This window comes from Calonectris borealis, chromosome 3 (genome assembly GCF_964195595.1).
Source record: "Calonectris borealis chromosome 3, bCalBor7.hap1.2, whole genome shotgun sequence".
Lineage (NCBI taxonomy): Eukaryota > Metazoa > Chordata > Aves > Procellariiformes > Procellariidae > Calonectris > Calonectris borealis.
In genome coordinates this window covers 80834503-80860344 of record NC_134314.1, presented here as the reverse complement: position 1 = coordinate 80860344, position 25842 = coordinate 80834503, and the positions used below count along the sequence as shown (strand labels likewise).

General features: G+C 39.3%; 1 protein-coding gene across 1 annotated transcript in view; it reads right to left on the bottom strand.

The window, feature by feature from the left end:
* Nucleotides 1–15092: 15092 nt before the first annotated feature.
* Nucleotides 15093–25842, bottom strand: part of SMOC2 (SPARC related modular calcium binding 2) — a 150511-nt gene continuing 139761 nt past the window's right edge. Inside the window, exons 10-13 of the mRNA XM_075147915.1 lie at nucleotides 23270–23372; nucleotides 22079–22353; nucleotides 19491–19534; nucleotides 15093–16730 (exon numbers count right to left, since the gene is read on the bottom strand). Coding sequence (XP_075004016.1) covers nucleotides 16707–16730; nucleotides 19491–19534; nucleotides 22079–22353; nucleotides 23270–23372 — 446 coding nt within the window. The 3' untranslated portion in view covers nucleotides 15093–16706. The remainder of the gene's footprint in view (nucleotides 16731–19490; nucleotides 19535–22078; nucleotides 22354–23269; nucleotides 23373–25842) is intronic.

Sequence of the window (25842 nt, the reverse complement as noted above, 5' to 3'; positions counted from 1 at the left end):
AGGAGAGACAAAAGCGTGATTTATTTCTAGCAAGAAAACCATCATTAGGCGACTCAAGCACTAAAGTAGGTTTATTGCAAAGTATTATAAAATACTCAGCTTTGGAGCCCAAATTGACATGTCCTTCTCCAGGTGACAAATCTCATGCCATGAATCCACTTGAAATTGCTACTTCTGTCTAGCCTCCTTTCCTTCTCTAGCAAGATATGTTCTCAGATAGTCCTTACTGAAAGGACAAACATAAAGTGCAGATGTTGCCATTTAAGAGAAATGATTAATTGCTATGGAGAGGCTTCTCTCTCTACAGGAACGGGTGTGTTGCTAGAATGGATACCAGGCACAGGATCTACCCTCAGGAGTCATGGAAGGTTGAGATTTCTTCTTCACAAATTGAATTAGATACAGAAGAGTGACCAGGTACTCCAATTAAAACTAAAGGAAACTTAGCTCAGAAGGAGGTAAATCATGGTAAGGCTTAGCTGAATAGCTGAGTTCTGCTGCCTTCCAGTGAGTAGAAGACAACGGATCATTTCAGGTGAAACAGTTTCTCATGTCACTGCCTCAGTACCTTTAACCAAAACCATAGTGGCATTGAGTGAATGTTTCTTAGAACTTAGCAGATTCCCTTCACTCTGGTTTGACAAGCATCTTGTCAGCTACTGGGAAAGGTAACTGTGGGAATGCTATTATCATCTAAATGCTCTTGATTTTTCAGGTCTGTGGATGGTAGGAAAACAGTCATTTCCACTAACAAGATGTGAGAAGAGATTGTTATCTTGAACTGTTTACAGATTAACGTACCAGAAGTAAACATGGAAGCTGCTTCAGAGGTGCTGTAGCTGAAGCACAAAAACGCCACATCCAGCCAACTCCCTAATGAGTTCATTTCGTAATTAACACAGGCAGGATTAGAAGCTAGATCTCACTCCCACTGAAACCAGTGATCATTTTCTCTACTGAGCAAGACAATTAGCACAAGATTAAGGCACTTCGTGCACAAGCTGAAACTCAGTTCTCTACAGGGCCAAGTGGAAGAACTATGTTTAAATCCTCATTAAACCCTTATGGATTCTCATGAGATCAAAGTTGTTCATTTACCTCCTGTCAGTCCTGAAATCCTTAAGCCTCAGACAGAGAATCATTCTGACTCTCCTGGGTGTAACACAGCATAAATTTGTAGATGTGAACAAAAGACTTGGCTCCATGGAAGTTAGGAAAATTAGCTATCTCGTGCTCCTCATATAGTTCTTCACAGTATGAAAGTAACAACACAATGCTGCTGAGGTGGCTAAAGCCTTTCCAAGGAAGCCCTGTGCCATGGCCCCACTGTTGTCATGGGAGAGGAATGGAATATTCCATCAAATGCTGGATATAAGGATGTCCCTTCAGGTCCTATGTATAGAAAGTACACACTCGTCTTTGGAGTTTTAACACTGAAGAAACACATACTAGTGACAGTTTCTCTATTTTTAAGGGTAAAAAAGAGAAACACAAAGGCTCCAAAATAACCGTGCAATAAGTTTGTAGATGTTGCATTGAACAAAGACAGGAAGGAATGTTTTACTAACCTAAACTGATCATTGTATGTCAGATGATGGGGAAGAAAAAGAGAAGAACAGAAAAAACCCTGATTTTTCTTTTTTAGTTGAAAGGTAAGACATTGTATGTTAATATTGATTAGGAAAAATACTTGATCAGGAAAAATAGCTGCTTGAACAGTGTATGATGGCTCCTAGCCCAAGACCAATAATAAAGTTTTTCTTTAGAACAACATATTTCTTCCAGAGTTGCTAAGTAATCATTACAAACAATTCTGCAATTCTGATGTTTTAAAATAATAAGATCCTAAGGAGTTTGAACACAGACTGAATTCTGAAGAACTGCTGTGTTACTGTCCCCCTACAGCACTAACAACAGTAAGCTCAGATATAGTGCACAAGCCAGCTCTCATTTATTAGTCCTGTTTGGGAAATTATGCTTAATATTAATAAATGGAACAATAATCTAAGCCACAACAGACTTCTGGTTTCATTTTACACAATAAAAATCCTTTGTGAGCTAGTGATAGTGTATTTTATAGACACTGGGACAGCAGCGGGGGGACAGATGCTTCATCTGGAGGAAAGCTTTGAAAGATGCTATTATCAGCACTCTCTGGCTAGCTGAGCTTTGATATTTTGCTATAAAATCAATCAGTGAATGTGAGTTATGCTTTGGGACAAAGAATTCATATTTGTGGTGCCACCACAAGAAGAGACCGGATTTTTTTAGAGTACTCAATCATGCCTTTTGTAGAAATGGTTAGTAAACCTGAGCATCACAGCATGTCTTTATATAGTTGTTTTAAAATGTCTAAGTTTGAAACTTTTTGTTCCTTCCTATGAATTGTTAGCCAGGTCTCCTAAGCAAGTGTGATGTGTTTTTGTGTATTCCTAATAAATTTTGAACTCCTCAGACAATTTCAGGACAAAGGAGTGAGGATCTTCAAGATAACTGTTTCCACAAGTCTCTTTAAAGTTGTATCTTATTAGATACCAGGAAATTCAACCACACATGTCAAACTATCAGAAATCAGGCCCTATCCACTGCTCATAGAAATACACACTTTTTTAATAAGCCTCCTTCCACTAGTCACCTGGTTCTATGTCTATTTATATAATTAGCTTCATGAAACTTGTTTAAACTTCTCCATCAAATGTCAGGACCTCTTTGCATTCCTGGGAAATGCATAAACAAGTTAATGTAAGATGTGGGGTGAGTTTCCCAGCTAGACACACATGGGTGAGTCCAGATGTAGGATCTCGACTGTTTAAATCTTCAGGCCCTTCCCAGAGTGTCTCACTTAGCAAGTGCTTCAGTAAATTTCTGTTTGGTTTGCTGAGTTGCAGTGATGGGTAGCTCTCAGTAGGGTCCAGGCCAACTTTGACTGCTTACGGACAGGAAGCAGGGCAACAAGCAAAGTTTCTTTGGCCAACTCCACCTCTGTTGGTCAGCGGATCCCAGGCCAGTCTCTCAAAGCTTTCATCCCAACACAGTTAGATCTCATTGCGCAAAGACAGATAAAATGAGAAACAAACCTAAGATTCACAGTCTTGGTCAACACAAGAATGGCTAGTATTTGTTTTTCCCATTTCTAGCTTTCAGCTAACAAGAAAAAAAGTGCCACTGGGCTTTGGTAACAACCAAATAGCACAATGTTGTGCAAACTTTTAATCTTTATTCGCTTTAAAGAGAGGATGAAACAAACATGAAATCTAAAGTAGCATGCCTCAAACTAAACGCTGGAGCCAGTATTTCCCTCTGGAAAACAAACATCAGTAAAGTTTGGCAGATCCAAGTCGTACAAGTTAATCTCACCTCTAATTAAAAGTTATGTTGAAGAGTTCATTTTAAATGAGTGGCATTAAAGGTACTTTACCTTTCTTCCTCTGTATTACACGTCTATTTTGAAATTCACAAGCTGTGAAAGCCAAGAAGAACCACATAATCCACAGTCTGACTTCCTGCCATAGGGATCTACATAGACCCTTGCTCAGTCACTACTGCTCCAGGCTCAGCATTCTGGCTGAGTCAGTGAATATCTTCAGGGATACACCAACTTTGATTTAAGAAGTGAAATTCTGTCCCCACAGAAGCATATGGAAATTCTTCCCCACATCCTGCCTATATAATTACTACCTAAACATTTCTCTATGACAAACTTCCAGCAAATATGAAGAAATACAGAGGAACCTGGTGATATTTGCTTTGCACATCTCTCTGTTTGGGATCTGCAGTGATGTTATTTGATGAAGTGGCTGGTCTCTAGAGCTCTGAGTAATTCTTCATTTCATTACATGTGACTAGAGATAGATTCAAAATGATGTACAAACACACTGTAATCTAGGCAATCAACAGTGCTGCTACAGATACCAGAACACAAACCAGCAAATTTACCAGGCTGCAGTATCAGTTAATTTGCAAACTGGGAGAAATCGGATTTTCCAATAGACCTCATGGCAGAACTGATATTTTTCCAAGGTGCAAGAATAAGCATTAGCAGATGAAAATGGGTTGTAGTGGATTCATGAGTAGTATTATCCATACTACCAGTATTCTCTGTCTACAGTGGTATCTCAAACTGTGAACTGTATCTGCTCATGGTCCATGGATTGCTTCTAAGAAATCCATGAAACATAGTCAAGAAATATCTACTGTCAGTACCTTGTATTGATTCAACAAGAGAAAGCATCTCCTTTGAAAAAAATTAGATTTACAAACTGAAAAAGGTTAGGAACTACTATTTCAGGAGTCTGTTGTCCTGTTCCTTGCATTAGCAAATTAATAGGACAATTGACCCCTGAAAGAGAAGACAAGCTGAGTCAAGTGGAAGAGAAATTGATGTAGATTTAACGAAGAAACTTCAAAAATACCCACATAAAAAGATTATGAAAGCATTTGTCCTAAGAATGTTACAATGAAATTAAATTTCATTCACTATTTAGGAGGGCAACGAAGCTGGTGAAGGGCCTGGAGCACAAGCCTTATGAGGAGCGGCTGAGGGAACTGGGGTTGTTTAGCCTGGAGAAGAGGAGGCTGAGGGGAGACCTCATCGCGCTCTACAACTACCTGAAAGGAGGTTGTAGCGAGGTGGGTGTTGGTCTCTTCTGCCAAGTAACAAGTGATAGGACAAGAGGAAATGGCCTCAAGTTGCACCAAGGGAGGTTTAGATTGAACATTAGGAGAAATTTCTTTACTGAAAGAGTGGTCAGGCCTTGGAACAGGCTGCCCAGGGAAGTGGTGGAGTCACATCCCTGGAGGTATTTAAAAGACGTGTAGATGAAGCCCTTAGGAACATGGTGTAGAGGGCATGGTGGTGTTGGGTTGATGGTTGGACACGATGATCTTAGAGGTCTTTTCCAACCTGTATGATTCTATGATTCTATGATTCTATTTTTCCATGAAGAATGGTACTGCCTGAATCCATATTTGAGTTACCAATCTGGTGAATTATATGGAATTGCTTTCTATGAAGTCACAAATGTATAACATGTTTTCACACTTGCTGGCACAAGGACATTACACTCCAATCTAGGGAATCCCCTGTGTAATGTTGGACTTATCTATATTATGTCCCATGCCTGGTGGCCCTAGTGACCATAGTAGGTGGGAGTTTCTATACGTTTGGAAATGTAGATTATAGCCTTAAATTAGGAGGACAATAGATTAGCACTGAGTCAGTCTGTTGCCCAGAGCAATAGAATTGGCAGGTGTAACTTCTAAACCTGCAAACAAAAATGCATGTTCATTGCAATACCTCTGCTTCACTTTTTCCATGTGTTGCTTACACTCATAATCCATAATGTTTGAAATAATTTCTAGTGTTTTGCACAATATCTCAGGTTTCACCCCAGTTCATGACCTGGAAAGTTACCTAGAACTTGCTGCTATACATCCTGTATTTTAGTTGTTCCCAGATCACAAGGGGAAAATATAACCAAACACAAATCTCCCGTGTGATGTATGTGCTTGTCAGGTAGACAAACAAAAAAACTTGCTTCAAGTCAGCTGAGACATAAGTTAATGATCCTTCATTTTTATTTTCTGGAAGTATTTTTTTCTGTCTTCTGGTGGCCAACACTCTTTGTCAAAGAGTGACCAGAACTTGTGCATACCTTTTTGGGGGCAAGTTTGCTATTCACCACAAACTTCACCCAACTCTACGCAGTCAAAAAGCTTTATGGTAAGCCTTCAGTCTCTCTATTGCTGAGAATTTCAGTATGAAACTGAGAAATGAAAATTTCAGAGTAACTAACTAAATTAAAGCTAAAAACTGTTATAAAACAACCCATATTAATATTTTTTCCTTCAGAATCAGTGCCCAAAGCTTTCTAGAACACGTGCAACCCAGTTTGTGATGCAAACTGCAGATCTGCCATGCTCCTGGAAACAGATGTGTGTATAGTCTGGGCTGCCAACCTTGTTCTGTTACTGGAAACAGGTTCTCAGAAGACTTGTACGAGGATGGTGAAACTCAATTAGGATATAAGCACTGCATATAACTTCTGTGGCTCTATTCAGCAGGACAGATTTTAGATTTTATTAGAAACAGCGGGTAAACCTAATTTGCTGATTGACCCTTGAAGTTCAGATTATGCCCTTGCTCCTAACTCAACTTTCTTAAGATCCCTCACTCTAAAACTTAGAATTTGCTGACTTTTCACAATACATGGATCAACATTTTTTCCTTCTGATGATGGCCTAAACCATTACATCAGTACAGATGCCTGGATTACACATTAGATACTTTGATCCTAGTTTCACCCATGAGAAAAAATAAAATTAAACTTAAAAAAAAAATCTGTTCCATAAAACCAGCATTGCCTTGTTCTTGAAATCTCTATCTTGGATTCACATACTCATCATTACTCAGAAAGTCAGCCAATAAGCACAGATACACTCCTTTGTATCTAGGGCCAACTATGCCCTTGTCTGAGGTCTTAGTGTGAATTAAAGTTGAACTAATGGTTGCCCTTAGTGTTGGCAAAAAAACATTTCTCCTCGCTGCTCATGGAAGCCAGTCCTTGCGCACTTCTGCAATACGAGTAGGTCTCATCTGTTTCATCTGTTTGTTCAAGCCCATACTTAAGCCTGATGGAAAGGCTGCTCTGAGCCTGGCACCATTTGTAGGGATGGCTCGTGCTGGGGCTTGTCCAGAGTCTCGTTCAGTGTCTGAGCTCACAAAGCCATGATCTGAAGCGACAGTGCTGGAGCTCTGCTTTGACATGGACCCGAGCACTACATTTAAACCTGGCACCTAAGCAGTCGTGCATTTAGCCCATCTAGCAGCAAGCTCCTGACAGGTTTTTAAGGCAAAGAGCATAAGGAGAAACTCCACAGTGAATGGAATGTCACAGAGTAACACACTCGCTGCACTGTAGGCTGAGGTGGAAGGGGAAATGGTAGCAGCACTTTGCAAACAGGTTAGCTCACAGCCTGCACCCACTGCACTGTCAGCCCCTGGTTCCAGGGAACTGGGCATACTTGTATTTCAGAGCACCTTAACTAGCTACCTGTGAGAGCATTTGTATGTTGACTCGCACAGGAACAAGACGTGATAAAGTGATGCTTCCATTCCCCTCTCAAATCTGGCTTACTCTTTAAATCCACACATTGCTCATTAGCGTCCCAGGCTCTGATCTTGAACACTGGCTTAATTTTCCAAGGAACCAGAGCACAGCTGGTCTGCACAGCATTTTAGAGAAAGGTGGGGATCTTTATGTGGGAACAGAAATCTGCCTGTGTGTTAGGTTGTCTGGATAAACATAGGTTTTGCTATTAACCACAGCATTGAGTGTTTATTGGAGGCAATTCACAAAGGATATTAGACAAAGGGCATTATCTTTATATGCAGAAACATCTGTACGCATTTTCCTGTAGCAAATGTATCATACTTCACTATCTATTAAATGTTGTTCTTAAAAAAATCAGTTGAAAGTTCACCCAAAGGCACGCTGAAGAATAGCACAAGAAGGCATTTTACAAGTTTCCACATGTAGTTTTGCCTTTGCACTTCCACCTGGATCATTTGTATTCCACTCCTTGCTATCTTCGAAACAAAGGCTGTCAGCCACATCCAATTATCTCATAGTTTTGTGATATACTACAACCACATGGGGGTTAGGATGAAAATAGTCAACTCCCTTGTATTTATGGCAGACGCTCAAGCAATGGGAAACTCGTTTGTGAAATCCTGTAGCATGACAGTACCATGTAGTAGAACAGCACGAGCTGAATTTTGCTCATGGAAATGAGTGTAAAAGACGATAAACATTAATAAACCTTGTGATACAATAAATTCCCTGGCAGAATTTAATTTTGCTTTTCCTAAAATAGACGGATTTTTTTGTTTTCATTGTTTCGTATTTTAAAAGTAGCAATTAATAGAATTATGATAGAATCTAAATATAATCTAAATGTATGAAGAGAAAAATGTGAAAATACCATCAGCAAAGCATTGTCACCAATGTACTGACGCTGCATGATCTGTCCTGTTAGGTCTCTCTCAACTGTGTTTTCTATTGTCCAGAAGAAAATTGGCAACACTATTCAATATAGAGAGCAATTGGTACAATTGTAGTGTGAAAGACTGTTTCAAGCCCACAAGAAAAAAAAAAAAAACAACAAGATAAAATAATAAAATAAAAGATATACTAACAGTTGCAATCAACCAAGGTTGCTAAAGTACCCATTACTGGCTTCTCCCCTGTGACAAGGACTATACACTAACAATACAAACTAAAGCAAGACCTATAAGGGAAAATATCTCTGAAACTTATTGTTTCATTTCTATGGCTCAGGCCATAATGACCAATTTCTTAAGCAAAATCCATCAAAAGCGATGTTGAAAATTAAAAAAAAAAAGGGGGGGGACAGGATATGTGGTGATTGGGTCTCTCTGCTTCAGTATTCATTTATCTGTTTAGCTTCTAATTAAAAGCAATGCTCAATCATTCTGACTAAACAGCCATGGCATTTGGACCATCTTTTCACAGAGACGCCTGGCTCATACTATGCCTTGATCCCTCTTTCCCACTGTGAAGAGGACGCTGAGCCCTGGGAAGTTGCATGTCATAGATTTCAGGAGATAATGAACCTTTCTTTCTATTTTAAAAAGGTAAAAAGGAGCAGAGGCTCCAGAGTTTAAAACATTCTTTCTTTCACACACACACACACCTCCCCCCCCCAGCGTGCACTGCAAGCAACCAGCAAATCTGTGCCAGTTGTCATTTTCTTGCATTTTATAGCTGTACTGCCTGGCTTAATGTGAAAGCCTTCCAGGCAGAAATCGTCTTGACAACCACAATATGGACTGGCTACGCTGCTTACTGCCAGGACATAGGTTCTGGACAGTTAAAAGTCTCTGGGCTTTAAGCAGTGCAGCAGGCACTGGTTCTAAGACAGGTTGGCTGGGCACCCTCAGGGTCAGCCTCCTCCTCTTCACCTGGTCCCTCTCCCCCATCCTCCTCCAAGCTGCACGTGGGCATGTAGCTGGCTCTCTCCCTCTCTCCCAGCTGCGCCCAGGTGAAGCCCTTTCCCAGCCTCTCCTGCGAGTCGTCCCAGCCTATGTCAGTTTGCTATTTGCATTAGGACAGCATGCAATGAACTTGTTCCTTTACCTTCTCTACTGCACCACTGAAAATCTGAAGTGTGAGGCATTTCTTGTCATTAGCTGTTTTCCAAGTCATTTTCCAGATGACTATTCAAGGTTAACGAAGTCAAACTTCTTGTCATCAGGTCACTGCAACATTTGTTACCTTGAAAATAGTTCCAGTCTGAACCTGTGATATTTTCCATAGGCTCCAAAGTTCCTTGCACTCTGTTTCTCTGCCTTTTTCTCTCTCACAAACCTTTAGATGAAAGATTAAAGATATTGAGAAGTATTTAAATAATTAGTTTTTAGCGACCCCAAGAGTGAACATAAAGGCAACCACAAAAAAAGGCAATGAGAAGCCAGCACTCTCTTGTAATGCTTTGTCGTCAATGTGTTGATTAAAGAAAATGTTAAACTGTAGGGTATCAGCCAAGCCCGTAGAGGATCTATTGGTACAATGAATGAAATAAAAAACTAAAAAAAAAAAAATCTAATTACACTTTACTTGCATCTTTACTGAATAAGAAATACAAAAGGAAATTTATCTTTGTTGTGGTTCAGATTTCCTCGTCCTCCTCAAATCTGCTCTTAATTTAGAAATATGCTGGTTTCTGCTTTCACATTTTCATTAAATATTGCTTAGACTTCCTAGATCTAAAGGAAGCCTTGGGATTGGCCACGAAAACAAATGTCTCTTGGAACAACGTGCTGGAGCCACTGGGACACAGAGGACCAAATTCAGACTTTATGCGTGGACAGGGAAGCAATCCAAGGGCAGGGTGGACCTCTTATACAGGTCAGAAAGTGATTCTGTGTGAGAGAGATGCTGTGCCCAGGAGGAGGAAATTTGGGGTCTCCTTTTCACCTGTGTCCCTTTTTCACCTGTGTTCTTTTTCTCTCCTGGATCCCTCAGACTATTCCTCCTCATTGAAGTCTTATGGGCAGTTCTGTTTCTTTCTGTCTTTACCATTTCTATGCTTGCTTTGTTTCCATTCCTCTTTCCTCTGTCATTCCTCCCCTTTTACCCTCTCTTCCTATTTCTGCCTGCTATCTCTCCTTCCTTACTTGTTCTGTCTCTTTGCTCCTCCTTTACTCCCACATGTGGCTTTAGCACAGAGTTCTGGCCACCCTCCTCAATTCTCCTGTGGTCTCTCCATGATCCTCCTTTCATTCCTCTCTTCTCTCTGTTCCTCTGCTTCATTTTTTTCTTCTCTCTTTTTTTAATAGTCTTTTTTAAACTGCATATTCTTTTTTTTTCTTCCACTTCAGCACCTCATCCTTCATACACTTTGTCTTGCAAAATATTTCTTGAAATCTATATAAAGCAGCAACAATACAATTCAAGCTCTTAGGATAACAGCAAGAGATGGGCTAGAGAACAAGCTTCCTCCCTCAATGCTCAGCATTCAACACAAAGAAATATACTACAGACTGAGAGAAGCCCACCTCCCATCTGCAGAGCATTAAAGAGCTGATGTGTGCAGACACTGCTCCATCATATGGTGCTGAGCAGAAAGAGGAATTGTTAGGTGGGAGTTAACTGAGCACATGCATCTGTTGAGGGGTCACAGTATTTCTCAAATACTCCTTAGACTCACATTGACTCCCACTCCGTTGAAGCACGACATTCTGTCACTCTGAGTATGGATTTGATGGATTAAGAAGCAAGAAGTTAGGGTTTGTCATTGATGATACAAGGCAGGAGTTTTCAGTGGATCACAGCCCACCAGGGTAAAAAATCTGAGCTATGGAGCAATATCCTGTAATGTACAGTATCTGTCATCATGGTTTTTCTTGTGTTCTTTGTTCTGGGTCTCGTTCCCACTGGTAACCCAGCCTGGGGTCTCAGAAGACTGAACCCAAGCTGTGGGTTCAGGAAGATTACCTGGGGAGCTACACACCAACAGAGCTAGAGCTGCTCCTCAGGTAGTGGTCAAAGTGGGGTTTGGCACGCATCAGCCTTTAAGTGAAATGACTGGTAAAAGATAGAGATATGCTAGGATATTATTTTAGGTTTGAGGATGTTTGCATTCAGTCCCATGGCAGGCTTGTTTTGCAAACTGGAAAAGTGCCCTGATGATATATTTCTGCAGGTCACTAATTCACACTGCTTCAACTGTGCTGCATAGATACAAACTGGTATAAATACCCTTACCCATATTGCAGTTTTCTTCATGTTCTGTGTGCATGCAGTGCTAAATCCATCAGTCCATCAAGCTCCAGTCCTGTTAAACTAAAATGTAGCATTCCTTTGCCTCATCAAGGATAGCACGGTACTCAAAGACTGTAAAATGAGACTCGGATGAAGCATGACAAATTAACGTTCAGAAATCTGACTTTCCAACAAATATGATTTTTTTTAAAAAGTTGGGGGAAGAGCAAGAATGCTGCTACCTTTCGCAATATCTAATTTGGGATAAAATTGGTGTCAAAATGCCCCTTTTCAGCATTGACACTTCATGCTTTTTAGATAAAGGAAAAGAAGTTTCAACATAAAAATAACCACTAAACCAAAAAATACTTTAAAAAGTGAAATTTCATGGAAACCCTCGATCACATTAAATCGATCAGTCATGGTTTAGTGAAAACAATGTTTCTCAATGGAAACTTCATTCACCACTTTTTTCTTTTTTTTTTTCCTGACTGACTACTTAGAACAGATATAGGCATCTTCATGGATGTTCTTCAAGTACTGAGTGGGCTTTATAAATCTTTATAAACTTCTATTTGTACCCATTTAGACAAGAATGGATTCCATGCCTGTGCAAAGAAGAATTCTGTATTTGATAAGAAGCAAGCAATCCTATGCATTGAATTGAATTGATGTCAAGAGTAAAGAGAGCGTCTAGGGAAATGATGCCTCAGGTGACTGTATTTTATGGAAAAGATTGTTCACATGCACAGAATGGACCCTCATTTCACTATCTTCCCTTTCAATAGGCTTTGTATTACAGCAGTGACATTAGTCAGAGGACAAAGCGTATGATGAAATAGGGAAGGTGGACATAGGAAAGGCAAAATATTGCATATATTTCTATTGCTAATCAGAAAAAAACCAGACAGACTTCTCTCTCTGTCACCCCCCTCATTGGATGTTCTAAAGAAATGTGTTGTTCTGAATGCTTTCCACATGAGCTTTTGTTTAAAGAAAAAAAAAAACATGTATTATTTATGCTTTTTAAACAAAGGGCATATTTTCACTTACAAAACTTGAACAGAAACAATTAAATGGGACAAAGAGTACAGTTTGTATCAGTAATTTACTATAATCATTCTAATGTTTCAGACATCAATAAACTTTGCTGGTTGCTATTTAATGTCAAAGTAATTACTTCAAAATGACATCAATTTACCATCCTAAAGAAAACAAAAGTAATAAACCTTTCACTTTCTGCATTAAAGACTCTTTCACACTAGTTTCTATAACTTAGTTATATAATACGCTACTGTAAATATTTAAAAGGGACAAATAATTATCTTTGCCAGGGAAGATTTTTTAACCTCTATTAATCAATCTTTTATTACTACTGTAAAAGGAAAATATTAATTAAATCTATCAAATCTTGGACACACTTAAGTGTCTTTAATGATGCAATCTATATTTTTGTTTCTCCTTCCAGCTTTCTAGGAATGCCTGCTTTCTCCATTGGCTTATGGCACTTATGAAGGACAAAAGCCTGGTCCAAATGAGAAAAGTACAGTGTAGTCCTTGATTTATATGCAGTGAGTATTTAGTTTAAGTCTTCTCTCTTATACTCATATGAACTGATGCTTTTTTGCTTTCTTATTATCTGAAATGACATTAGCAAGAAAAATTGTCATTCTGAGAAATCATCTAGGTTCCAGTTCTGCAAAATAAGTATCTGAAAGCTAGCCATTTTATTAGACTGGGAGAAGACTGAGAATTAAGTGATTTTGGTAAAACTGGAACTATGAATTTGGCCTACTTCTAGGGCTGGGAACAAGATGAGAAAGTTACCCAAAGTGTTGACAAATCATGGAACATTTCTCACTGTGTGGCCTGTTGACTAATGGATGTTGTAACAGGCTGGACAAATCATTGAACACACACACATTTTTAAAACTTAATAGTCTTCTACTTACAACTTTATAAAAGCTCTAAATAAATCTGTTCGGCAATAGCTGGAACTAGAACAAATATTGGTCAATGAGAAGCAGAATATAAGTTGTGTTTTCAATAAGAACAGAATTAAAATTGAAACTAAATTGTTGCACATGGAATAGGATAAAAACTAGAACTAATTAATTACTGCAGAACTAATTAATTACTGCGGAACTAAATAAACACTGGTACTGTAGTGTGAGCCTAAGGGTCTGTCCACATGGATTCTTCTTTGGTATCAAGGCCATGTTTGGTTACAACTAGAAGGGTCAAGATTTGGTTACAACTTTTGGTTACAACTAGAAGGGTCAAGATTTATACAAGTTTAAAACTATCCTGTGGATATATGGGAGACATAAGAGCCCAAGGTGAATTTAGCAGGCTTTCCAGTGTGTTCCAGTTAGGGATCTGGACTCTAACTGGAACTGTGAGAACTCAGTACTGCTTATAGCCAAGCGGTGTAATGGCTGGAAATTGAAATGAACCATAAATATAATAACACAGAAATATGTACAAAGATTAAATACCTCATGTTTCAGTTATTGTAGAGTCATTAAATGACTCTACGTTGTAGAAGTCTTTGGATACCTAAGAGAATGCCTAGGGCATTTATGTGTATTTTAATAGGTGTTTAAGGCTATTCATTACATAATCAAGTGGCTAGTCCAAATTTGCCTCCCCACACACCCTCCCAGTTTAAATGGGCTGCCATTTCAAACCACGGACATGGCAAAATATTTGATTGCTACATTTATATTGTCTCCGAAGGCCACAGTGATGGAATTAGATGCTGCTTACAAAATGTCGTTATTAACCATATGTCATGGTTTAACCCCATCCGGCAACTAAGCACCGCCCAGCTGCTCACTCACTCCCCCCTGGTGGGATGGGGAAGAGAATTGGAAGAGTAAAAGTGAGAAAACTTGTGGGTTGAGATAAAGACAGTTTAATGGGGAAAGCAAAAGCCACTTTGCACAAGCACAGCAAAACAAGGAATTCATTCACTACTTCCCACCGGCAGGCAGGTGTTCAGCCACCTCCAAGAAAGCAGGGCTCCATCATGCGTAACAGTTACTTGGGAAGACAAACACCACCACTCCGAACATCCCCCCCCTTCCTTCTTCTTCCCCCAGCTTTTGTTGCTGATCACGACGTCATATGGTGTGGAATATCCCTTTGGTCAGTTGGGGTCAGCTGTCCCAGCTGTGTCCCCTCCCAACTTCTTGTGCACCCCCAGCCTACTCGCTGGTGGGGTGGTGAGAAAAGCAGAAAAGGCCTTGACTCTGTGTAAGCACTGCTCAGCAATAATGAAAACATCCCTGTATTATCAAGACTGTTTTCATCACAGATCCAAAACACAGCCCCATACTAGCTGCTATGAAGAAAATTAACTCTATCCCAGCCCAAACCAGAACACCATACTGTGCCCCCCTAACCAGGTGCTGAGTATTCTCAGGGTTTGCCTGTCTCTCCTCATTGGTTCCAGTCAAGTTGAAAGTTGCCCAGCAGCTCACACTCACACGGAAGGGAAAAGCTCTGATCTCTCTCTACGCTACATTGCACTTTGCAGAGAAGAGGCAAGAGACCAAGCTGAAGCTATATGGAGCAACAAAGGATCTGGCCTCAAAATCACTATTTTGAGAAAGCAATGGTATGAATAAGGCATGAAGGACCTTAGGAGAGAATTCAGTAAAGGGGCAAGGGAAGAAAAGAAGATGGACACAACGTGAGGTCATCAGGTTTCTTGTAAACTCAACGCAATGGTGAAGTCACCGCTCTGTGTACCTGCTTCCAAACATGGCTATCTGTGATGCAAAAGAAAAACCACCAGCATAGTTTGATAACATACTGATCTTTAATCTATAAAGACGATTAAATTCAAAGTTTAACAGTATAAAAGAATAACAAATACTTTTTAAAACAAAAATACAAGATAGCACACAGTTGCATCTTGGTTCCTCCCGCTGCCAAAGCTTAGAGTACACAATTTCTGGGGTACAATTCCACTGCATACAGTGTTTCCTATCACTTCAGCATATGTTGAAATTGAAATGAAAAATTTTTATTTGCAAAAAAGCGTTTCCAGGTACAAGCTCAAGCCAGGGTGCTATTATGATTAGCTAGTCACATGTCAGATCCCACACGTTATTTAAACAAACCAGAATGAAATCACTGCTTGTTGCAACATTCCTGCCTTTTCATGTCAGCTCCTAGATGCCAGCAGTCCGTCTACCGCTGCATCGATCAACCCAGCTGCTTGTAACTCACAGTTGTTCAAGAGCTGAATCTCTTTTACTTGCTCTAAATTCACATCCGCAAGTTGTTATTCCCCTCAGGCACACATACAAAAAAGCACTGGGGGGGGAAATGACAGAGAAGGTATGAAAACTTGTGAGAACGTCTTTCGGACAGCAAGGAAAAAGCCTCGGGCAGGGGTGATGTGAGTAGCCCCTCCTCATGGCAACTGCTCATAATTTGTTCAGCTTTACCTCTAGTGGACCCCGAGGCAAACCAAAGAGTTGATGGGGGCAGCCAGGTGTAGGGGAAGAAAAGGTTGAACAATCTGTTTGGCCTTCCCTGTCTCTTTATACCTAGATTTACAATTCTGACCCATATAAATTCTGCCTCTGCTTTGTGCTGACCACAGAAACATGCCTTTAGGCCCAGGCCGAACCAGACTGGAGTGACATTACAATCCACCTTACTCCTAGTTGTTTTGTTGTATTAATAACCCAAGTGAAAACAAACAGGGGAAAAAATCCTACCGAAACTTATAATGGAAGGCACCTCAAAAATGGGTAAAAGGATACATTTTTCTACAAGTATCCCAACTGTAGAATAACTGTTTTGAATCCATTAGTGGTTGCATTCTCACTGCATAATCTTTGGAAAGCATAATAATAACAATAAAACCAAAATGAAATAAAATATTGCCACCGATGAAAAATCTGTTCAGTTAAAAACTGCAAAACCAAGTAAACAGCAATTTACACACTTCCCTCTGTCCTGCAAACCTGAAACATCCAACACTGCTTGGACAAAATGGAGAATACAGTAGACTTTTCAGCATAACTCTACTTAAATGACAGTATTGATTACAAAAAACAAGGCATACTATTGAAACCAAAATACACAGAATCAGGTTTCTATGCTACTGTTTGCCAAAAAGCTATTTTATAAAAAATGGTTTAAATGCAAACTTTTACATCTCCAACACGTTTTACATATTTCAGACAACAAAAGAATACACATACATTGTATGTGATAATTTTTCAAAACTAGCCATTACATTTTCACAGATTAAAAAAAAAGTCTGTTTAAATATTTCATTTCTACAAAGTGAATTTACATTTTTAAGTACAAAGTGCAAATACTACAGTTGTTTTTATTGCCTTTTGGTGAGGATATCTCCCACATGTCAAAGAGATCTGCCTTGGATCAGTAAGCAGTTCACCCTTGCTTCTTAGAAACTTGCTGAAAGAAAGAAAGTTGGAAAAATTTCCATTATTAATGATGTTTTCAAGGAATCAAGTATAAACATTTATCTCTATTTTTCAGCAGTGTCCACATGCCACTATCAGAACAAGAGTTCTGCACAAATATATATGGGGAATAAAAAAAATCCCTGCCTGTAGTCCTTCATGACACCTACGAACAAGGGTATGAGCAACATCTTTACTATTTCTTACCTATGGCCTCTTTAAATCTATACCTGTCAAACACACAGTTTTAGCAACTGCCTGGGCAAGTACCTGGTGCAATATACCTTTCTATGGCATGTGATGTATAAGGAATGGGCTGCTGGCCAAAGTCTTATGAACAATCTATAGTTTCCTTGTAAACTTTTTGCTAGGCTGCAAAAGACCCTCTGGGTCTCATTGACAGCGTGTGTGCATGTATGTGTATGTTTGTTGGACAGGGTGGAGCTGAGCAAGGGAAATATACCTGGCCACTACCCCAGTTCTGTCAGATCCATCATGTATTTGACCTCCTTTAGAGCAACCACAGCTGAGCCTCAGTTAGCATATTACTATATGTATCTATATCTGCTTTCTTTCAGTAAGCTTGTATGTGCGTGTACACATACAGATGTGCACATATGTAAAAAAAAAATACATATAAACATATAAATAACTGAATTGCCACAGTAAGCTAGTAGAAAATGAGTTCTTGAGTGCCCATCTCCTGAGTGGTGCAAACCTGATCGCTCCTTCTTAGATGGGTGGTTTTCTTTGAGCAGCTCCTACCCAGCACAGTTGCTTTTCAATAACTTTTTTTCAAGTGAAAACTTTTGTGATGAAAGCCACCTTCTGCATTTGCAGCCTTGTATTGTTTGAGTATGAAACTGCCAACAGATGGTTTGCTGAGCCAGCCTTAATTCAAGGCTATCATTTGTCAGCAACAGCTTTTAAAATAATTGGTGCTGAGTCAGCAAAATTATTGGACAAAATTAAAAAACATAGATGCTCTAGGACACTTTTATTACAGATTCTGCAAGTCCAGATCAGATTACAAGAAAGGGGAGAGGGCTTGTCATGCTTCAAGTGTAATGCACGTGTGCCAGTAATTGCCATTATATAATTAAAATAACCCCTTTGAATGTTTTTGAGTTCCGACAGGATAATTGTTTTCAGGCTGCCTTATTTAAAGCATAAGTGATTTGTGGGGGGAACTTGAAAAGTTAAGACCACAAACATTTGTTTAAACAAACAGAAACTGAGAATATTTTATATTCCATCAAAGGTATGTAGGAGGTCTCTGGTAGAACCCACAACCAATGTTGAGCTTGCCTTAGGAAGTGTGAACCTAACATCAAACAAATCAGAGATAAAGTAAGTAACAAATTGACTAGCAACAATGAGAGGAAGATTTCTCTTGGCTTGTGGGGAGGTTCACCCTGGGTTCATACTTTAACAAATTAATCTCGCTTTCTGATAGATGGGAAGACATTAACCACAGCTATGGTTTGGGGATATTTTTAGCCAAATTCCTATTTTCCCAGCTGCAGGGTTACCTGAGCTGTTCTTATAATATGTTTATATGAATATTTTTAAAAACAATTCATCATTTACTGATGCTTTTGTGGGAATTAATCATTTAATTCCTCTAACTAATACAAAAGTGAGGCGAGAATGGTATGAAGATGATTCTTTTACTAGACCATTCAAATAACTGGCAGACTCATAAGTCCTTCTTCAGATCCATGCAAAAGTGCCGAGAAGTTGCGCCCATGTTGTCCAGAAAAGTGAATCTTTAGGATTAATGATTATAAAAATAGACACACACAAATGAGAAGCCCTTTTTTAACCTTCTTCCTGAGATTCCATTTGAATCCCTCCTTTTCAATGTGTACATTTCCTTGATTTAAAAATTCTGCTTTTGTGTCTTTTGTAGTTCTGAATGCCTTGAGTAGCCAAAACGCCATGAATGACATACACTGGTGTTATTCAGAAAAACAAAATCAAGTCTTTGCAGAAAATTGATGCAAAAACAAATCATGGATTATGTTGTCAGGGCACTTGACATTTTATTTGCTACAATCATTCTGCAGACCTAACCAATTTTAGTTTTAAGATACATCAGCAGACCGATGCAAATCCTAGTTCTCCAGGATCATTTTGCTCAGCCAGCAAAGGCATTTGAAAATGACAGCTCTTTTCTCTACACTAAGATTTTAAAAGGTGTTTAAAACTACCATACAATAATTCAGTGGGGTTTGTGAAATGTATAGATTTTCCTAGGGCATGGGAAATGCATGGCTTTTTTCACAAAGAGTAATTTCAATCAAAGTTTCTGTCTATTGTATGACTCACAGGAAAATTAAGAGAATTCAGTTAAAGCAAAAGGTAAATGAAGATAAAGCAGTGGACATATAAAAGTGTATAGGAATGCTGACATTCAGGAATGCAAGAGACTTATACGAGGGCTCAATTACACTCATCTAATTGTCATTAACCTAGATGCCAGTTACACTTTACTAGGACCGTCCACATGCAGGCATAATCCACTTTGCATTTATGCACATTTACTCTGCACCTGTAGTTGAATAATTCAGTTTTCCTTAGACAGAACTTAAGTCAAAATTTATTAATCAGGATGCTGCTCTACATTTTCCTTGCAAGTCTGCAGAACGGCAGATGAATGTAGTTTGAAGCTGCAATGATAACTGCTAAAACCCCAAGAAGTTCAGCTGGGCAAGACAGGAATGGAGATCTTGCTCTCCTCAGTACTCACCTGCCTGCTGGATGAAGTGCTCTCAGTGTTGGTTTTAGGGGCTGCTAAAGGAGGGAAAAGAAAAAATTATGAATATAGTTTGCATGTTATATGTAGTATCCTGAAGAACTGAAGCCCTCGTATATCCCTCAGGTGTTGTTTAGAGCAAGGTAACTACACTCAATAAATGAGAGAAAATATTTCAGATCTTTCATTGAAACATCCACTACTTTTCTTTCTTCAATACAGGTGTTGCTTCTATCACGTTGTGAAAGTTGAATGAAAGTTGAATGACAACATATCTTGCCAGTTAATATGTGACATTTGCTTAGGACAGATTGCATGTAGTCAGTGTTGAGAATTTCAAACTTATTAAATCTTTAGTAGTAAATATAGCCTGTGCTTGGTGGGAAAGAAGCATGGACAAGCAGACTGTCTGGAAAGCATTCACTTTGCTTAAAGGTATTGCAGAGGAACAGCTCTACCAGACAAAGACATTGTTCACATTTAATCTATAAAACAACAAGATTATCACTGGTTTTTAAGTTTCTTAGCAGCAAAGCCCAAGACAGTGCTCTATATGAGGAAAAAAAAACCCAGCTACATGAGTCTGCTCGCCCATTCAACTTCACAAGCAAATTTGGGAGGCTAGGGAGGAACCCACCCTCTTGGTTTTCCATGTCAGTTTGTTACTCAATCAAGCTGCACTGGGACAAAGCAGAATGAAACTGGATCTTGAAAAATACTGCAGAAACTACCATTCCCCTGCGAAAGTATATTTTGCAGCTCTCTGGCTCTTATATTGCTTCAAATGATTCTCACAAGACACCTGGGACTCACAGAGAATGACACAGAGCAGCCTCCTTATCTCAGCTTTCACAGCCCAGGTGATGGGGTCTCACCTATTCCTAGAAATACAACTCTAGCTTTAGTGGAGTGGAGACTGATTTTTTTTGTGCAAGTGAAAGGATTATCAGAAAGGAAATTTTAATTATCAAGCAGGAGAAACAAAACAGAATGCTGATATTCCAACAAAAGGAATTTTTATTGTCTTGTCTTTAAAAATATGTATTTCTAGGAAAGCAACCAAATGATTTGGTTTATTTTTTTTTTTCCAACTGGATGCCATTAGTTTTTCAATGCAAAAGCTCTGAGGTATTTTTTCCTTCCAAAAACTAATGTTCTCATTATTGACTACTTTTTTTCTTTTTTTGAGAAGCTCTGTCAAAAATCTTCTGTTATGATGAACATAATTTTTCTTTAGTTAAATCTGTGTGTGATCTTCATATAATTTCATGCCTCCTACAACTTTCTTTTCTGAAACAGGCAGTTTATGTGAAGCAGGAGAATCCTAGTCTTTGGTTTTTTCACTGAAATGGGCACAGGAAAAACTAGGTTTTGGTTTGAGTCTTGCTATAGCTTTCCTTTATGTCCTGGAGCAATGACTTCAGACCCAAATTTCATCTACAATAAGACCAAGGAGTGCCAGCTGCAGCAGGACAGAAGTGTCTGGATGCTAACATATGGAGTGACCATAATGGCCTCCACTTTAAGACACTAATCTGCCAAATAGTGTAAATGAAAAAGGTGTTACATTTCAGTTTCCACATTTATAGCATAAAGATAACAACAGTCATCCACCTTCATATAGTTTTTTCACCTCTCTCACCTAAGTGAAAATTGCAAGGTATTATTATTAGATCCACAAAAAACACAGAAAAAAAATCCTGCATTTGATATATTTGTTTCGAGAGATCTGTTTCTGTGAGACATAGACAATTTACTTTATTAGTACAATGTAGAGCTATTCCTTCTTTCTGCAGTATTCCCTTTCTAGGCTTGAATACAACGAATTTTGGGGAAACCATTTTATTTCTGACTGCATTTCCCACTTGACTTGCTTTTCATTTCTTATGACACCTTTGTTTTACTGCCCTGGTTTCATTTTAAAGTCCCAGGCAAACAAAACAATTTGCCTGTATTCATGTTCTACAACTTCTTACAGTATGGGGGTGTACTGTTGTTGTTTAAATTTTTTTTTTTAATTTTTCTTCATTTTCAGGAATTGTGTGATTGAACTCTGCAGGCACCATTACACACTGTAGTTAGTTATTCCGCTTTCTACCAGTTTGGCAGCAAGGTAAGGTGCTGTGTACCAGCAGTTGTTCCACCTGTTTGGCAGATGACCGCATTCCTCACTGTATCTCTAAACCACATTTGAGAAATGAGAAGTCATTAGAAAGCTCAACAATGTGCTTCCTTCCCAGCAGGAATCCAAAAAGCACAGGTGTGATACTTCCACTCATTCAGGACATAGTGCTGTAATAACATTATACTGGCTTTTTGATGACTGTTAATGTTATCGTATCCTCTTAGGTTTCCTGCTGCAATACATTTAATGGCCAGAATCAACGGGAAGTTTTTGATTCTGTTGGAGCAAAGTGATGATTTGCCTACACAGAAGCAGCTTTCCTGCCATCTGCCCTTAGCAACAGCTGCATTAGCTGCAGACAGGTGTATTCTTTTCTTTTGTATACTTCTGGCATATACAAATATCAGGCTTCGTCAGCTTTGACGAATCTAGTGAACAAGGTAGAAAAGGTTCTTACTATGGCGTTTCTTTGTTTCTGCTTTACCTTCTTCTTTTGTTACTCCCAAGCAGCCCATTAATTCTTGAACTGATAAGGACTTATCGTTGTTCACATCACAGTATTCCACAAACTTCTTCACACATTTTTTGGGTTTCGATTTCTTTCTTAGGAATCTCTTAAATGGCTTGATTTCTTTCTTGCCGATGTCACCACTGGAATTTTTATCTAGCTGTTTGAAATACCAATGGACAACTCTCTCTTCCAGAGTATGATTTGGATCCGGCTCTGAAACCCTGAAACAGAAAACAAGAGTTTAGTCTTAATTCTGATACACAAACCTCAGTTCCTACCTTTATTTCAGAATAGTTAAATCACTGTCAATGCTTTGTTACATAAACCTCCCTGCTTTTGACCACCAGCTTCTTGTAGTGAATTCCTCTTTTTTCACTTTGGCCAACTGTATCCTAACTTTTACACTAAGGGCTGGAATCTGCTCTTAGTCAACTCTCTGAAACTGTGTTGAGGTCAGCACTATACTCAGAAAATAGTGCTTTCCCCTTTAATTTCCTGAAACAGAGAAAAGTGAAGAGAGAAATAAAAGAGAAGACGACAGTTTCATAGATGGCAGACACATTAAAATGCGTAATATACCCAACTGAAGTAGGTCAACAGTCAGCATCGCCAAACACCTAGGCTCCAATTTCAACCCATGATGGATGTTCTTAGAGATAAAATACCTAAATGTATTGAACTACAGGGTAAGTTATAACAATAAATGCCACCTCCTCTTCAGATGGTAAGCACCTGACCTGCAGACACCTAAAGTTTGACAGCATTTATGCATTTTTAATTCTACCTGAGACTGTTGACAGCATTAGTTTGCTTTACAAGCAACTAGGCAAAATATGAAACAGGAAGGTAGCGCACATTTGAGTAGAGCCTGAGAGGAGAACAAAGACTGAGACACAGTTGCACCAGCAGCTACAGATAAATTCTAAGCTGTGCTGCTGCTGAGAATTCAGCTATCAAGTGTATCTCTGTTTAGTGGACATAGTCTGTAGTGGTAACTTTGAAGTAAACTCTCCTAGATAGGTTCTTGGAAATCTACCCTTTGCGAAGGCAGCAGAAGAATTACTTCTCAAAGCCCTTAACAATTCATTCACCACTGCCAGAATTTTAAACTCACACAAAAAAGGATCTGAAACCCACCGGCTAGAAGACAATGATGGATCAGAGACTGCATGCACCATATCCGTGGACAATGCATCCAAAACACTAGTCAGGAACTCATTCTTCTTGGCTCCAGGACAACCTAGAAAACCAGATTTTTTTTCTTTTCTTGTTTCCTCTTTTTACAACATTTAAATCCCAACAATAGTTCAAACTTAGAGATAGATGTGACTCCCTGTATGCAAATTCCTATAAATTGTGGACAAGCTCATAATATAATTCAAAGACAAGCATCTAAATTCAGGTACATAGCTGTAACATAGAGCAGGAATAGAAAAACATCCTTTTAAACTCAAGCAAGTGGGAATCTGGTTTGCATACCCTGGGTCCCTTTCTTTCAATTTTGGCCATTATTTTTCCTTCTTTAAGTTATTTTTTCAATGGAGGTCACATCTTGAAAAGAACAGCTTTGAAACAACAGAAGTTTGTACATCACACAGACCATTTGAAACACGGACTAGGAGCACAACACTTCTTTCAGATTTCCACTTTTGTTCATCTGAACTGCCATTGGCTTTCTTAACACACATTCTCTCAGTGCATTGGTTTTCCTCTCTGTAAAATGACAGTCAACTCCTTGCCTCTTTCACTTTTCTCTTGGACAGGGCTTAACTCCCACTATACGGTACCCAGCCCATTCGGATGCTATTAGTTGGTACTTTGGTTAATACTGTGGGATCCTATGGTGATGCTAGATCATCCTCATAATTACACTCCCTATGCCACGAAGTTCTTCTCTGAAAGAAAATGACAGGACTTTTCAGACACATAATATGTCAGATAAATATACACCGAAAGATTCACTTTTAGAGCAGTGCAGCTGGAGCAGATAAATTCATCTGACAAGCACATGGATGTTGACACGTGGAGGTTTGCTTATACAATACACCTGCTTCCTCTCCTCTTCCCTAGAGCCCTTGAGCCAAACACCACGTCTTCCCCTAGCCCTGTAACAGCTGAGTTAAACTCTAGGATGATCCACGAGCAGTGACATAGAGATGACAAGCTTGAAGCTGGAGCCCACGGCAGGACTTTCACAGACAGTTCTGTGCTGGAGGCCCGCTTACTTGCAGTTCTGTTCTTAAGCGAAAAAGGGAAACGCTTTGAAGTGTTGTGGAAAAGGAAGATTAGTCAATCAGTAGGGATTTGTTATTTCATAACACTTCTCAGCAACCTCTGGAGCAGGCAGTAGGATTATCTGAGCCTGAAAAGCCTCATCTTGCCCAGCAAATTATTTTTTAATACATCCCATGTTGATCCAAGGAAATGAACCTGTGTTATATTAGCCCTTAGTTGTGTTGCTGTAAGAATAGCTCAGCTATTATGTATAGCAGCAGCACCCATTACATATTATTGTCTAACACATTCATGCAGTTACGAGTTCCCTGTCTCTTATGTGTTTGCCTTCAGCACCAGGGACATTTTATTCCAGTAACTGAAAGAGGTGTATAACACGAATTCACTGAAGCAAGTTTCACTGCACCAAAAGTACACATCTAAAACCCGATGTCACTCTCCTAGGTATGTTCCTCTTCTGTTAGCCTTTAACCAGTTTTTTTTCCCTGTTACAACTGGGGGAAAAAAAAAAAGAAAGAAAAAAAAAAACAGCCCAACAGCTATGACTATAATCCTAAGTTTGAGTTCAGTGAGACAACCACTTGAGCTTTCTCTGTAAAGCACAGAAATGAGAAGGGTGGCAAGAGATAAATAAGGAGGGACAGAAGACTATACCAACAGGTTCCTGGCAGCATTCAGTGCATAACTCAAAAGCATATTCTCTAGAGCGAAGAGCTTGCTGGTAAGTAAGGCTCAGACACTGCGACCGTGTAAGTAAATTGTGCATTGTGATTTAAATGAAGCCACATAACTTTGCAAGTCACAAAAGCACATTTGCCCAGAGATGAGCAGGCAGAGCCCAAGCAATTCCCATGCAGAAGGCACATCCAGCCGTGCTAGCACAGCAGCAATCTGCCTGAATCAAGCAACTAAGTCTCTGAGCAACCTACTGAGCCCAGCACTACATCTTGCTAGCAATGATACTTGGCCTGTGGACCAGAGCTGATTCTCTTCAAAGGACAGGCAAAAAAAGGTCTGTCCAAGGCTCTCCATGTAGACCTATCTTGAATGATACAAGCTTGATCCATTTATTGCTGGGGTTGTATTACTGTCATCAGGCAGAAGCCTGAATCCTGCTCCAAACATGAGTTGTGAATTGATACAGGGCCCGTGGAAAATGCAGACAATAATACCTCAGCGTATAACAATGCAGCGCAATATGGAGACAAGATAATTTGACTTCTTTTCTTTCTCTGTCCTTTTTTGGATAGATAATAATGTTAATATCCAATTTGATTTAGGAGCTCCACCTGAATTTTTTATGTTAGTTATGAGTGTATTCCTGAAACATCTGGAAGAAACAAAAACGTATGCTTTAGGTAGTTTCTACTGCTGTCCAGGGAGCTGCTGAGTGTACATATGCTACAGATGTAGAGATCAAAATCGTGACTTAGCTTGCCATTTATGAGATACAGCTAGGTAGGGGAAAGTATCAA